The sequence below is a fragment of the Sardina pilchardus genome, chromosome 9 (assembly GCF_963854185.1).
Source record: "Sardina pilchardus chromosome 9, fSarPil1.1, whole genome shotgun sequence".
Classification (NCBI taxonomy): Eukaryota; Metazoa; Chordata; class Actinopteri; order Clupeiformes; family Clupeidae; genus Sardina; species Sardina pilchardus.
The window spans coordinates 21,541,223-21,556,312 of NC_085002.1; the positions used below are offsets into that span (position 1 = coordinate 21,541,223).

Below are 15,090 nucleotides of genomic sequence, written 5' to 3' on the forward strand. Positions count from 1 at the left end.
GCTATTCTGTCCTTGGTGTGCGCAGCATTACTCACGGCTAGATTTGATGATTGGGGGAGATAACGCAGAGGAGTGATTCGAAAACCTCCGGAGCCACCCGACTAAAAGCAGGCTTTTAGACAACATCGAGTTCTTTGTGCGCTTTAATATCTTTTCTAAATGAAGGAATGTTTTCATTTTGTCAAATGAAAGTTGGAAGATAAGTGCTTATGAAGCAGATGGAACAGAGTTCACAAGTCATACAGTAAAAGTGAGCAACTCATCTCAATTCTGGTACAGAAGTGTTTCAGCGTCCTGCAGACTAACTAACGTCTCCTCATACCTGCATGCCACCAAAAACTCAAACAGGCCAGCGTTTATTCAAACTCACAAGCAACAAGGACCCCCCCCCCCACACACACACACACACACACACACACACACACACACACACACACACACACACACCCCAGTAGCTGACACGCCAACCTACTTCTGCTGACCCGTCCAATCAGATCTACGCTTGACCAAGCAGCCGTCCGGCCGGCCAAAGAGTCAACAGTGCCAATCTGTTCCCCGGGTGGGCAGGCATGTGGGCAGTCGCTCAGGCAGGGGAGGGAGAAATGTAGGCCATGTCAGCAGACACAACAGATGTCACGCACAGATTACCTGCCAGGTCAACTTTTGGGAAGTTTTGCTGTGGGACAAATGCGGCAGCCAGCCAGCCAGCCAGCTCTGTGATGTGACGCGAACACAAGGGAGGTGAGGAGGAGGTTTTTTGGTGCGTTACAGTTTCTGGAAGCGACAAGGGCTCTGCCGGACCACTCGCCCAAACAAAGATCACTTGAATGTTACAATGACCTTTGAGACGTAAACACATGTAAATGCGACAGTGTTTAATTCCGTTGACATACTTGTGTTCACCAGAGTACTGAAATACCAAGATACATAAACAACAAGGGGGGGGGGGGGGGGGGGGGGGGACTCTCTATTTCGACAAAAAATCTGTCTGTCTTTGGATAGCAAAGAGAGAGCAGAGGAGTTGTTACAGTGCTAGCATGACCACACAGATCCCTCCCTAGTCTGCTCCAACTTCACTGATGTCTATTCCCGGGGCACTATCTCTGGTATCTGCCTTCAGGTGACACCTGCTTGGAGGGAAGAGCACTTACTCATGTGGGAGTGAGAGAACCTTCTACAAGAGCCTTGCTTACAGTACATCTTCATCCATCACAGGCTCTTCTCTTCACAGTTGTAAACATCTCCCTCACGCTAACAGAGCCATTATCTCTGGAGTCAGACAGAGACAAGCACTGAGGATTTGCGGTCTGAAAGGACTATGCACCAGGGGGAGTATGGGAATTGTAGGACCAGGCATCTGTATGGATCAGCAGCACTTAAAGGTCACACCTGCTCAGGCACTGTTGTATAAACTCATCTAAGTACAATAGATAAAGAGGAGTATTGAGTGGGAATGAGGTAGGTGTGGGGGGGGGGGGGCAGTGCAGCAAATTGGGTCTGTTTGACCATTGGGAGTGTGAACTTGAGCTCAAGTGAACTGTGTTTAAATTAGAGACATTCCTCCAACGGGAGGACGCCAGGCCCAGGCTCTGTTTGCCAAGACCAGGAGTTGCGGGGCAGAGTTGAAGACTCCCACATTTCTGAGCGCTTTCCTCCCAGTTTAACCCAGGGGCCACGATGTCCTTAAGGACAAACGATATTGCCACAACTCCTCCTGAAAACTGTTTTGCTCTCTCTCTCTTCCTCTCTCTCTCCCTCTTTCTCAAACACACACACAAGCACAAGCAATCACAAGCACACACAGACACACAGACACAGTCATAGAGACACACACACACACACACACACACACACACACACACACACACACACAGTCACACACACACACACACACACACACACACACACACACACACACACACACACACACACACACACACACACACACAAAAGCCAATGGAGGCCAAAGAACATCAGTGGAATGCATTATTAACTATGATTAATTCTCTCGGTTCATGTAAAATGACTAGCTAAGAAATGTATTAATCAATGAAACTACTCTTTTGATAGTGGGCTTAATGATGGAACAACTCATTGTGTTAACTTCTGGTCTGGTTCTATTCACTGATCTAGAAAGACCTTCTTTATAGAGATCTATAAAGAAGTTCTTTATAGATCAGTGGTTCTAGTTGCCAAACCCACATGGGCTTGTGATATTCCGTCCTTGTAATAATATGGGACCTATTTCCCAGTATCATCGTCACAGTAGCTGTAAGACCTATTTCCGATCATGCTATGGAATGTTCTTGCGGCAGCATATAACAAAATATATGTACGATAGAAAATGTGCTTTCCTTCCAGACATCAAAGCCCACACAGTAGCAGCATCTGTGTCTTTGGAGGCAAACAGAGGTTTACCTTTGGCATGAGCAGCCTCTGACAAACAACAGAGGTCTCGCTGATGATTTACCCCAGCAGGTCATCAGGTTTGTAAGATTGCCAACAATTAGCAGCAGTGTTTTACAAGGAGCCAAGGCCAAGGGTCAAAGAGAAGGAGAGAGAGAGAGAGAGAGAGAGAGAGAGAGAGAGAAAGAGAGAGAGAGAGAGAGGACCCTTCTCAAAAGTCAACCCAGTTGTTCAAGGCAGCACCTTATCAACCGGTTGCAAAATAACTGTTTTTACAGCCAAACATTTCTGGTGACTATAAGTAGAAGCTCCACACGTAAAGTAATCTACGCATGATAATGAAGTCACCATCCAAGGGGGAAAAGAACATAAAGTTCCAGATCTAACCTGAGCTCTTGCTCGTTGCCCGATACTGGAGCTGGGCAAGTGACTCAAGGTCTAAACAAACAGTGGGACAGGCCAATTGTGCAAAGCCATGGGAGGTCGACTTTTGAATGCACTGGTTAGCCATTAACAGCCCAAGGAGCATTTCATACATCCGAAATGCAACAGGTTCACTGCATGTGCATGCTCACAGGGTACAAACTTGCACTCGCTTCAAAAAACAGTGTTATTTTGCATCACTCACACACAAATGCAAAAAAGTGTCCATAAATATGCAAAGAGACATTACGTGTGCATATGTCTACCAGCAAAAATAACTGATCAATGCAAAGTGTACTGCCTCTATTCTTTTGCTGTGCACTGAGGGCATGGTTTCCATGTGGCTGGACTGTTCGCTCGCGTATAGGAGCCTAGCGCTCTGCTCTGGCTGGCCAGTTCCACCCCCTCCACCCTGTCTGGCGCGCTCTGCTCCGCTCCGCTCCGCATGCGCTCCCCAGCCCTCTCCATCCAGATGGTGCTCATGCAGAGCTGACCAGAGCAGACCAGACCATAGGAGGACTGCTGCTGCTGCTGCTGCTGCTGCTGTTGGCTCCACTGAGTAGCCCTCGCAGAGAACAATGGCCGAGAGAAAAGGGGCTGAAAGGAATCGACCTACCTCACTGATCTTTCTTCTTCTTCTTCTTCTCCTCCTTCTCCTTCTCCTCTTTCTTCTTCTCTTTCTCCCCTTTCTTCCTCCTCCCTGTTTGGCTCCCCCTCTCTCATCCTCTGCAAATGTTTCTCCAGCGAGCGGCCAGGCACACTTTTACGTTCTCTGTCCCCACCGTCTGTTGGGCTCTGCTTCTTGCAAACTCCCTCTCTCTCTCTCTCTCTCTCTCTCTCTCCCTCTCTCCCTCCCTCTCCCTCTCTCTCTCCCTCTCGCTGTGTGGACTGTGAAAGCTTTGCCAGAGCGCAGGGGCCTAGTATGAGTGGAATTTTCAAGGAGGGGAGGGGAAATAAAAAAGAAAAAAAAAAGACCCAAAGCAGAAACAATCTCAGGGTAATGTCTTTTCTTTCTCTCTTTTTTTTCTGTCTCTCTGCCTCTCTCGCTCTCTCCTGCAGCTGAACTCACGGCACACATATGGATTACATTCCCGGCGGAGTGGCCAGCTGGATTTAAACACGGCAGCCTGGGCTCACGCCCCCCTGCCCTGCCCAGCCCAACCCTCCCCTCCCCTCCCTTCCACCCCGCACCTCCCCTCCACCCCCCCCCCATACACACCAGTCTCTCTTTCCCTACCTCCACTCCTCTGCCACTAGACTCCCTTCCTCCTCCCGTCCTCCCTCCCTCCCAGCCCTCCTCTTAATCATTAACCCCGCCGGGAGCGTGTGCCAGCTCCTTAACCCCTCCTCCTCCACCCCTGCTACCCTCCTCCCTGATTGGGCAGCCAGTATAGGTAGCCAGGTGAGACAATCCTGTCAGCCATCGCTGGACGGTCCCCCCCGGTCCCCCCCAAGGCTCGGTCCTCCATCTCGGTGTGAGGTGCCGGTCCGGATGGGGAGGGAGGGAGGGCACGGTCGCCCAGGAGGAGCTGGAGGAGTTGCTCAGCCAGTCTGGTTGGAGTCCCAGCGCTAATAGGATGCCGTGCCAGACCCTGACACATGAACAGCCTGTCTATAAACGGCCTGTAATTCTGTCATCGTGTCATTACGGCATGACAAAACATAAGAGTCGGGGTGGCTGAAAAAATATATATTTGTCACGGAAAATTGCCTTTTGGAAGCCAAAAATAACATGTTTATCCTATTTGCTTGGTATTTGTGAATCTGCGTTGACTCTTAAGCGAATAGTGTAGTTGTCAGTTTTCAGTCTGTGGGAAAAGACTGCATTGTGTGTTTAAAGGGTTTGAATGACAGATCATCTCTTTGTGAGGGTGTAATAGGCGCTCATTATTTATGCCTATGATCACAACAAAGAGGACATCAAAAGGGCAACATTCTGACAGGAGAAGCTCAACAGAACAACACTTTAAGGACCGCTTAAAAAGCAGACAAAAAAAATAAAGCAAAGCAGCAAACACTATCAAAGTGTGCCCTTGCTTATTTTCTTAGTCTGTTCATTTTCTGCCTTGTCTCTCTCTCTCTCTCTCTCTCTCTCTCTCATGCTTTCTGTTTTGCACTTTCCCTGACTTCTTCAGTTCAGATCAGAGTCATCTTGACTTGAATGAGCAAACAAAACTGTTGCCTCTGCTTGAGACTTCACTGACTTGGAGAACACACAGTGCACTGCTGATGTGCCATTAGAAGTGACTAAAATTAATGGAAAAAATCAACTTTCTCTGTGTCGTCTTTGCAGGTCAGGGCCATGTGGAGTTAGCAGTGTGCCCCTGCAGTCCTGCTTAGAGGGGTGGGTATTGACCAGACACACACACACACACACACACACACACACACACACACACTCTCTATAATCACTCCCATATGGCACAGCTCCTTCTCAGCTCTCGGTGCCTGCTCTTGTTAGGGCGTTCAGCATGAAAGACCAGCCATTGCCGCCGGGATCTCATCCTCCACATCTCTCTCACTCTCTCTCTTCTCTCTCTCTCTTTCTTCCTCTCTCTCTCTCTCTCTCTCTCCTCTCCTCTCCTCTCCTCTCCTGCCTCTGAGGAGCAGTGAGCTCCTGTTTCAGACCTAAAAACCAGCTCCCCATCATGGCTCAGTTCAGCTCAGTCTCCCCTTTAATCCAATTGTCGGTTCACAGCTACACTGTCAAAAGAACCTCTGCACTGTAGTGGCTGAATAGCATCCTATGCAGGTCTAATATCCAAACAATATGGAGGCGGTGGTGTTTGGGGAGCAGCACTGAGGTTCATGAGGCAAGGGAGCTGGATTGATGTCTCAATTAAAAAGAAACTGGACAGTAACAACCAGCTGTCCATAATATTATTTTGTATCAAACAAATACTTCATTTTTCATCTATCTCTGCTGCAAACGTCCAACACTTTTCCTCCTCTGAAGAACACGCACGCACACGCAGACAAACGCACACACACACACACACACACACACACACACACACACACACATACAGATAGACACAGATGTACACATGCAAAACACAGCTGTCATCCTATAGCAAAACATTCCATTATCATTCTCATAGGGTCCAGTGGCTGATGACATCCATTTTCAAACATGGGGGAGGAAGAACCTTCCCAGAACCACAGCTCCCATCAATTAACAGATTCCAGCCTGCAACAGAACTCACGCTCCCTCTCCCCCTCTCTCCCTCTCCCCCTCTCTCCCTCCCTTCTTTTCCTCTCTCCCTTCCTCTCACTCTCAGTTGCTCTCTCTCTCTCTCTCTCTCTCTCTCTCTCTCTCTCTCTCTCTCTCTCTCTCTCCTTGTATCTTAATCTTACTCTCTCTTTCTTTCTCTCCCTGTGTTTTGCAGTGCTGGCCCATTTAATCTTTGTTTACAAGCAACTCCATAAAGGAATGTTCATGGCAGATAATTCTGTTTAAGTAATTGAGACGTGACCTGTTTGGAGACAATATCCCTGTCAGACATTCTGCTGACTTTTAAACAACAGCCGGACTACAACAGCCAACTTTTAAGGAAAAATGTAATTAATCATTTAAATATGCTTATATTGTCTTTTTTATTATTAAACAAGAACTCTGGCACAAAAGGGAAAAATCGTGTCGCATTCATCTACAGAAAAAGATTTTGCCTTGCATTTTTTCACATTCACAGTCACATTCTGGAATCCAAAGAAACGTCGGCATATGTTCAAATCTTGACAGTCATAACCCCAGAAGATAAATGTGAGGACAACTCATGCACGACTTCCATAAGCAATGCAGAACAGCATGACTGAGCACACACATACTGTGAATCTCTATCAGGTCATGGTGAATCAATCGCAGTTGTCAGCGCTGAAACACATTCGTTTGCACATGGGATGGACCATGAAGGCACACACACTCTCAGCCCAAAGTAGCTTAGTCAGGGTGGCTTCATGGAGTTAGATGGCACTTAAAGAATGTGTGACCAAATTTTGTATCCACTAGCTTGATTATAGCACTGGGCTGTGTTAAAGAGTTCACTGCAAACGATGGCACAAAGTGGCTAAATTATATATAGACAAACCCACAACGTGACAAGTCTTTGTTGTTCTCTGCTTTAATCTGTGCACTTATGAGAAGTAATGAACGTCATTAAGTCTAATTACAAAGACCAAATACCCTGAGGTGAAATTACCTGAGGGTTAACCAGGAAGTTCCTTTGAATGAATGAATGAATGAACAAGAAGAGTCACCGTTATGCTTTGAATCAAACAAAGGCAGAACTAGCCACCGCTATAAAGGCACTGCTCCTTGTGACGTGTGATTGAGAATGTGTGTCAGCTTGATGCACAAGGGCCAGACTGAACCTACGGTTGTCCAATGCTGAGCAAAGCTGAAGCACGTGGGTAGGCTGTGCCAAACGTTTTCGTATATACTGCATACTCCAGCAGGCTTCCTATGTTTGTGAATATACAGACAGACATAGTTGTAGAGCCTAATGTACTCCATGTCCTAAAGCAATGCACTGTCACCTAGATCATCGTGATGCACCACTGCATTACATAACCGGCTGCACCATTTCCTCAAAAGTTGCCCTACAGTGCTCTAAAATAGCCGTGGCCACTATATTATGCAATAAATAATGCATTAATAGGGTATAGCTCTTACAACCATGCAGTTACAAAGTTTAAGCAGAGGTTTCAAACATTGGTCTTAAGAATCTTTAAATCACGAATGAAGAGTTTGTTGTCCCAAAGACCATCTGGCATAAATTGGGTCCCTCTCAATACCCCAGCACACTGAGAAATCTTACAAACCCAAACACTATGGGTGCCTCTCATTCATATTTTTATCTATCCTCCCTTCCTTCCTCGGCCCTCGTTCACACTGATCTCCATAAAGAATGATGGGGCAGCAACAATGGGATAGTCTATCCAGTGCTCTTTATAGATCAGTGGGAACGAGCCGGAGGACCGAGGAAGGAAGGAAGGAAGGAAAGGAGGATAGATAAAAAGACGAATGAGAGGCGCCTTATGATCTTCCTCTCTATGTCACTCTGCGCACTCCTGCTGCCATCCATCCCACTGAAGTCTTGCCCATATCTGATGGAGCTCTTGGCTCACCACCACCCACTGTCTCTGTAATCTGAGCCACGTTCCAAACACATGTTTTCTGTGTCCGGCAGGGCAAGATCGATACAGCCACTCCGTGGATCTGTTAGAACAAGGACAGGCCTGCGCGAAAAGTACAATCTGATGCCCACAGCACGCACACAAGTCGAGGCAGACCACGAAGACAAAAAAAAAAGAATCTTGACTTTGCCATTCTTCCTCCAGAATAAAGAAACGGATTATTTACCTGTCTTTTGTCTCCTTTTCTATTCTCTCTCTCTCTCTCTCTGTCTCCTTCACTCACTCACTCACTCATCAACACATGATATACAGTAGTGACGATTCAAATGTCCACACGTCTGGAGGGCGAGAGGGAGGAAGAGGAGGAGAGACAATGGGGATTACAGACAGGAGTGGCCACCTCCTCCACCCTCCTCCTCCACCTCCTCCACCTCTTGCTCCACCAACAGGGACAGGTAGAGACAGGCCCGCAGAGGAAGAGGAATGCAGGCAGCTTCTGGAGCAGCTGGCCGCGGTGGTGACTCAGTGGCGGGTCCTCCGCAGACTCGAGCCCCTTTCGTCTCGAAAAACGACAACAACAACAAGCGCCTCTTATTTTGGAGTCCCCCCAGAGATCAACTGCGCTCTCTGCTCGTGTTTTCATAGCAGCCTTGCAGTGAGGAGAGACAGAGAGAGGGAGGCACGGGAGATGTTTCCAGAAAAGATGGAATGAATAAAAACAAAAAGAAAAGAAAAAGTAAGCAGACATACTGTACATACAGACAAAGAGAAGAGAAGAGAAGAGAAGAGAAGAGAAGAGAAGAGAAGAGAAGAGAAGAGAAAAGAAGGGAAGGGAAGGGAAGGGAAAGGAAAGGAAGAAATAATGAAAGAAAGAGCTTGTTTGCAAGGGAACACCAGTGGATTTTAAATTGGTTCAAGAAGCTACTATCTATCTTCATTTACCCAGACATTCTTTTTCCTGGCGTATGACTGTTGCTGTCAGAAAAGACCAAATAAAATAGCTTATTTTATGGCGGAGATGTGTATGATTTCTCTGCACTGCTTTTCCAGTTAGCAAAAGATGACCTCCCTTAATGCCGAGATGAAGGCTCTGTGAGACAAAGGGAGGAAAATGTCACAGTCAGTTAATCAAACATGTGTCTATGATTTGGGTGCCACTGTGTGTGAGTGCTCGCAGAGTCCCGACCCTGTGAGTTTGTTTGTTTGTGTTTGTGCGCACATGCTCATTCGGATTTGTGTGATGTGATGCCTGTTGTTTGCTTGTGTGTGAACCCGTTGTGTAATGTCCATTTATGTGTGTGTCTCTGTGTGTGTGTGTGTGTGTGTGTGTGTGTGTGTATGTGTGTGTGTGTGTGTGTGTGTGTGTGTGTGTGTGTGTGTGTGTGTGTGTGTGTTGATGTCAATGATGTGAGCATAGCATGAATGTGTGTGTTTGTATGTGTGTGTGCGTGTGTGTTTGTGTGTGCCGCGCGTGTGCGTGTGTGTATACAGTACATGCGTGCTTGTCTTTGTGTGGCTTCCTGACCACCTGCCCATTGAACCTGCATACCCTGCCCTGATGTGTTTATGTGTGGGGAGTGGGGGTTTGCCGGGGCCCAACCACAAGCTAAGCCTCATCAGGATGGTATTCAGGTGAGCTCGGCAGCTGCCCCCTCCTTCCTGCGGAACAGCAGGTCTCCACAGGCAGAGCCCACACCATTCGCACCAACTCCCCCCCCCCCCCCCCCTCCCAACCATGGGCAGGAGGCAGGCTAGGTTACTCTCTCAGCCACAAGGATTACTCCTGGCATCTCACCAGTGTCTTTATGGTCAGTCGGGCGAATGAATCACGAGGCAACCACGGAAGAAGCCGCCTCTGCTGCGATGTTAAACTGAAAATACTGTCCCTGACACGCTCCACACACAAGCCTCGCCACCACCACCGACACCACAGACGTGCACCCAAGTCCGGCAGCATCGCCGAGGGTGGGAAACGATGGTGCTGTATCGCTAGCAAGGACACAATTATCAAATAGAACTGTGCCATCGTGCTGATACTGACACCACAGCATGTTTTGTTGAGGACGTCTCGAAGGATGCTATCAATTAGAGGATCGCTCAAAGTCCGCTAATTCGTGTTGTGTGTTTGCCTAACCCACCATTGAGAAGCAGCTGCAGGAGGAGATTGTGCAAAGCCCCATTTGCGTGGCCTGCAGAGAGGCGGTTTGCCACAGGGCTTCTCCGTCAGGGCGCACTCCCTGGCAAAACACCCTCCAGATTGGCTTGCAGACCACAGCCAGACCTGCAACACCCCTGCTGTGGCTTTGTTGGGGGCAATTAACAGTCTATAATTTAGCACAAGTCTCCACCCAGTTTAATTGACCCACTCTCTCACCCTCTCTCTCTCTCTCTCTGTCCCTCTCTCCCTCCTCAGATGCAGTCACATAGACCATATAAATCTCTACAGATGTGACTCATGGCTCATTGCCAATTACAAACACAAACATACATACACATGTGCACACGCACACGCACACATGCACACACACACACACACACACACACACACACACACACACACACACACACACACACACACACACACACACACACACACACACACACAAACACACACACAGTTTATGAATTGGCGGGATTGCACCAACACCACACACATAGGAGAGCTCCAACAGGAGGAAGGGTAAGTGTGGAAGGATGTAATTTCTGTCAAAGACTCAGCTTAACTGTAGATTGGGTGGAGGGACTCTAATACTGTGTTTGTTTCTCTCGAAAGTGGGCAAAGAAATCCCAAATAAACACAGAGCACATGCAGTTGTGTGCTCTAGCTTTTATTGCACACACACACACACACACACACACACACATACAGAGAGGGAAAGAGATAGAGAGAGAGTGAGAGAGAGACAGAGACAGAGACAGAGAGAGAGAGAGAAAGAGAGAGATTATTTTGCTTCAAGAATGTAGATATCTATTTTCTGTTGTTTTATCCTTAATAACAAAACAAAAATGTAGATATCAGAAGTCCTGACCACAAACCCTGAATCTGTAATCTAACTGTAAAACAAACAGATGTCCATCACACGAGGGACAGAAAGCAGGATTACATACAGTAGGTTGTCTGTTACCAATATGCGAGAACAGCACTAGCCTAAGGTAAATGGGGAAATGAGCAAAAAAAACCCCCAAAAAAACGGTTTAAAGTTTAGTAGAACTTCTCTTGAAAATGTTAAAAGTATAACCAATGGCTGAATAATGGCAGCTACATCAAGTTACAATGGAAGACACCACCATAGACAAACTTACTACATTTGCAATTGATCATCAAGTCTGACATACGTACCCAGCTTGACAAGATGAACTTGCTGTTACAGTAACTGATTTGCACCAAATGATTTGCTATGTTCTTATGATATTAGGCATACTGGTGCCTCTGTGCTGTAGCAGCCTCGACACATAATACCACATCAAACTGTCATTGTCAGAAAATCTGAGCTTTTCTTTTAAAGACGCATAATACACCACCAACCCCCTTTCCCCTCAAGACAGACACACTCAGACACACACACACACACACACACAGACACACACACACACAGACACAGACACACACACCTACACCCACCCACATACACACACACACACACACACACACACACACACCTACACACACACACACACACACACACACCCCCCCCCCCACACACACACCCACACACACACAGACACACACACACACACCGGCATTCTTTCATTCATCCGTTGCCATTTGAGCAGGTAGAACGTCTACTTTGGCTTCAGGACACTGGATTTTACAGAGCTTAACTCAGGCAATGCTCCCAACACAAGGAAGGGATAGAAACTGGAAAAAAGAGAGAAAGAAACTGGAAACCGCTCTTTGTCTTTCCCTGGGAACGAGTGAATGGAGGAACAAAAATAGTTTTAATGAGAAAAAGACTGAAGCGCATACCTTTCTGAGTGCTGCTATCCTCTCGCTCGCTCCTTCTCTTGCTCCGTCGTTCTTTCTCTCTCTCTCTCTCCCTCTTTCCCTCAGGTCCCTCCGGTGCTCCCTCTGATGAAGGCTTCCCACTAGCGATCTGCTACAGCATGGGGTTACTGGACCGAGAGGGGCGGGGAAAGTGGGAGAGGGAGAGAAAGAGAGAGGGAGAGAGAGAGAGAGAGAGAGACAGAGACAGAGAGATAAAGAAAAAGAGAAGAGAGAGAGAACAAGAGAGATGACTTAATGAGAGAGCAAAACAACTGAAAAGTTCCCGGTAAGGAAGAAAAGAACTATGGAATGACCAGCTGTTCTCAAACACTCAGCTCCTCTCTAGCTTTCCACTCTATCCATTGTGCTTTTTCTTTTTTTTTTACTCTTGTTGCTTTTTTCCCTCCAATACACAGAGCCTGAGAGTCTGCTGGACAGCGTCCAGGCCCAGCGAGGAGGTGGGAAGCGAGTTCTCCCCTGAGTAGAGGACACTCACTTTTCATTCATTCGGGTTCGCTTGTGTTCTGAGCTCTAAGTGGGCAATCAGTCAAAGGCATCACAGCAAAAAAATGAAACGGTCACTGTGTTTTGGAGATAAGAACGAGATTGAATGGATGGGTACTTTATGAATTTAGATTATTTTCAGTGCAATAGCCCCTCACACTGTCTCCAAGTCTAAACAACATTTAAAGCATTTAACTCATAGTGCGAGGACAATTAACATTTCGAGCATTCACTCAAAATGAACACTACGCACAAGTGATTATCATTGTACATGTGATATCATCCTGAAGGCACTTTCTCAAGCAGATTCATTTGCATTTCTAGCACATTGTCTCACAAGTGTCTACTCTCCAATTCCTTCTAGATGAATTTGCGAGGTAAGCTGAGGTTCAGTTTAATTGAGCATATAAAGAACGGGGAGAACTTAATTGAGACGCTATTTGAACTGTGTGCCAACTGGCCCGTGCATAACACAAATAAGCACACACACACACACACACACACACACACACACACACACCACCTCCTCCTGCGTCTGTGTACAGATGTGTATTGTAGGACAACAAGACCATGAGAGAGAGAGAGAGAGAGGAAGAAAGAGATACAGAGAAAGACAGAGAGAGAGAGAGAGAGAGAGAGAGAGAGAGAGAGTTTGTGATGTAGTATGTGTCTATTGGTGATATTCTGTGTGGGAGAATGTTTGTATGTTTGTGAACGACAAAAAGAGAGAAAGAGAGAGAGAAAGTCTGTGATGCAGAATGTGTATCTATTGGTGAGATTCTGTGTGGGAGCATGTTTGTGAACGAGAGAGAGAGAGAGAGAGAGAGAGAGAGAAAAAGAGCAAGAGAGAGAGGGGGTGTATATGTGTGTTAAAGATAGAAAGACTGAGAGCGAGAGGAGAGTGGGAGTGGAGGTCGTGAGCTCCTGGCCTGAGATGTCCTCCCCACGCCCACGTCCCCAGACAGCACCCCGGCCCCCTGGAGGAGCAGCATTAGGACTCATCAGCCGTTCTAATGTAAACCTGTGCGTCTGTGCTGATTGCCACCCATGGGTACACCCCGCCTGTTTGAGCCAGGTGTTTGATTACCAGGCCTATGGCAATGTGATATAGGCCTTCCATGCCACTTCCTATTCTGCCTGATGAAGATCTGTTGATTGAAATGTTGCCTCTTTAGTAAATAAATAAAGTATTTTTGGAGCCGTTATACAGTGTGCAAACCATCCCCTTCTCTCTTTGACACATTTTTGTCTGGCACCTGTTTTAAAAAAAAATGTTTGGATGTGTGCACCCGTCTCTTCAAACCTGTGCAGAGCAGCCATAAGAGCAGCCAACACACAGACCTGAAGTGGACTCGCCGTCCCGGCCTTGAGAGTGGGAACATGGCAGGGCAACACGTGAAGGTCTATGGACACACAGACACACACACACACACACACAAACATGCATGCGCACACACACACACACACACACACACGCATGCACAGTCACACACACACACACACACACACACACACACACACACACACACACGCATGCACAGTCACACACACACACACACACACAAAACGTCCTCACTCTTTCACCTCTCACATCACTCTCTGTTCTGCTCTGCTCATTCTGTTGGGATAACACAAACTGCAAGGGCAGAGGATTTCATCAGGCTTTCGCTCATGGTACTATCCCTACAGTATCCAGCCCTCTTCTCCACCACATCGACTTAAAATGGGTTTCAAAATTAAGTCAATCTAATCCCAAAATCTTTTTTGATGGCAGTTCAACTATCCATTCTATTCAACTCTTTCACCTTAATGACGCTGGCTCATAAATACTGAATGTAAAGACTGACATGTAAACAAAGGAGCTGGCAACAGCCAGCCAGCTATGCTGCAGGTCATCTCAGGTGGTGCCTTTTATTTGAGAAGCCTGATCAGACAACATGCTGGGACACATTGAAGTCCAATGTCAACATGAGCAAAGCTTACATAACCACGGGCCCAAACAAAGTCAATCATTCATCCTCACAGGAGAAGGCATAGCACCAACATAGACCGCGATCACACATGGTACTGTACACAAAAGGCGATTTCGCAAAGTGATGGTACACCAAGATTAATTGATTTGGCTGTATTGGGCAACGACGGGCGAAGCCATCCGAGTTCAAAGCAAAGCTGGCCACCGTGGACTGGTCTGAGAGGGGGGGTAGAAACTAAGCTAAGCTGAAGATTTAAACCTAAAAAAAGACAAAAGGACACTTATCCTCTTGTCTCAGAAGTGCATAATCCACCGGAGCCGCTGTTGAAACATTCACTATCACCAGCGCGTGGACTTCATAAGCCGTGCACTCCATGCTTATATTTTCTTTTTTTTGGGAGGGGGGGTTAGTGATTAGAGAGTTGGGACTTGCAAACAAGTCATGCATGTGTCAGTGATTTCACTGGAGTCGAGGGCTGAGGAAAAGCAGCATGGAGTCAAACAGATTGACCGAGAGAAAGGAGGAGTGAACAGTAGAGAGAGAGAGAGGGAGAGAGGAAGAGAGAGAGACTGAGAGAAAAAGACAGACAGATAGAGAAAGTGAGGGAAAGAGTAGAGGAGCCTTGAACGGCCTGTTTGAGAGCGTGCGCCGCCGGGGGCAGTT

General features: G+C 47.1%; 1 protein-coding gene and 1 long non-coding RNA gene across 8 annotated transcripts in view; one reads left to right on the plus strand and one right to left on the minus strand.

Annotated features, from left to right (window-relative positions):
- The window catches only part of plekha6 (pleckstrin homology domain containing, family A member 6), a 63,232-nt gene that overhangs the window by 46,600 nt on the left and 1,542 nt on the right, over positions 1-15,090 (minus strand). For 4 of the 7 annotated variants that reach the window (XM_062546311.1, XM_062546309.1, XM_062546308.1 and 1 more), the window contains exon 1: positions 3,446-3,923. The exons of 1 other annotated variant lie outside the window; for it this stretch is intronic. In XM_062546311.1, the coding sequence (XP_062402295.1) occupies positions 3,446-3,552 (107 nt within the window). In that variant the 5' untranslated portion in view covers positions 3,553-3,923. Of the gene's footprint in view, positions 1-3,445; positions 3,924-8,191; positions 8,222-11,932; positions 12,079-15,090 lie in introns of those variants that run through there. 2 more of the 7 variants (XM_062546314.1, XM_062546319.1) reach the window with 2 other exon arrangements.
- Positions 563-6,063, plus strand: LOC134093049 (uncharacterized). The gene is made up of 3 exons (XR_009940282.1): positions 563-741; positions 5,123-5,173; positions 5,931-6,063. It is a non-coding gene; the product is annotated as an uncharacterized LOC134093049 (long non-coding RNA).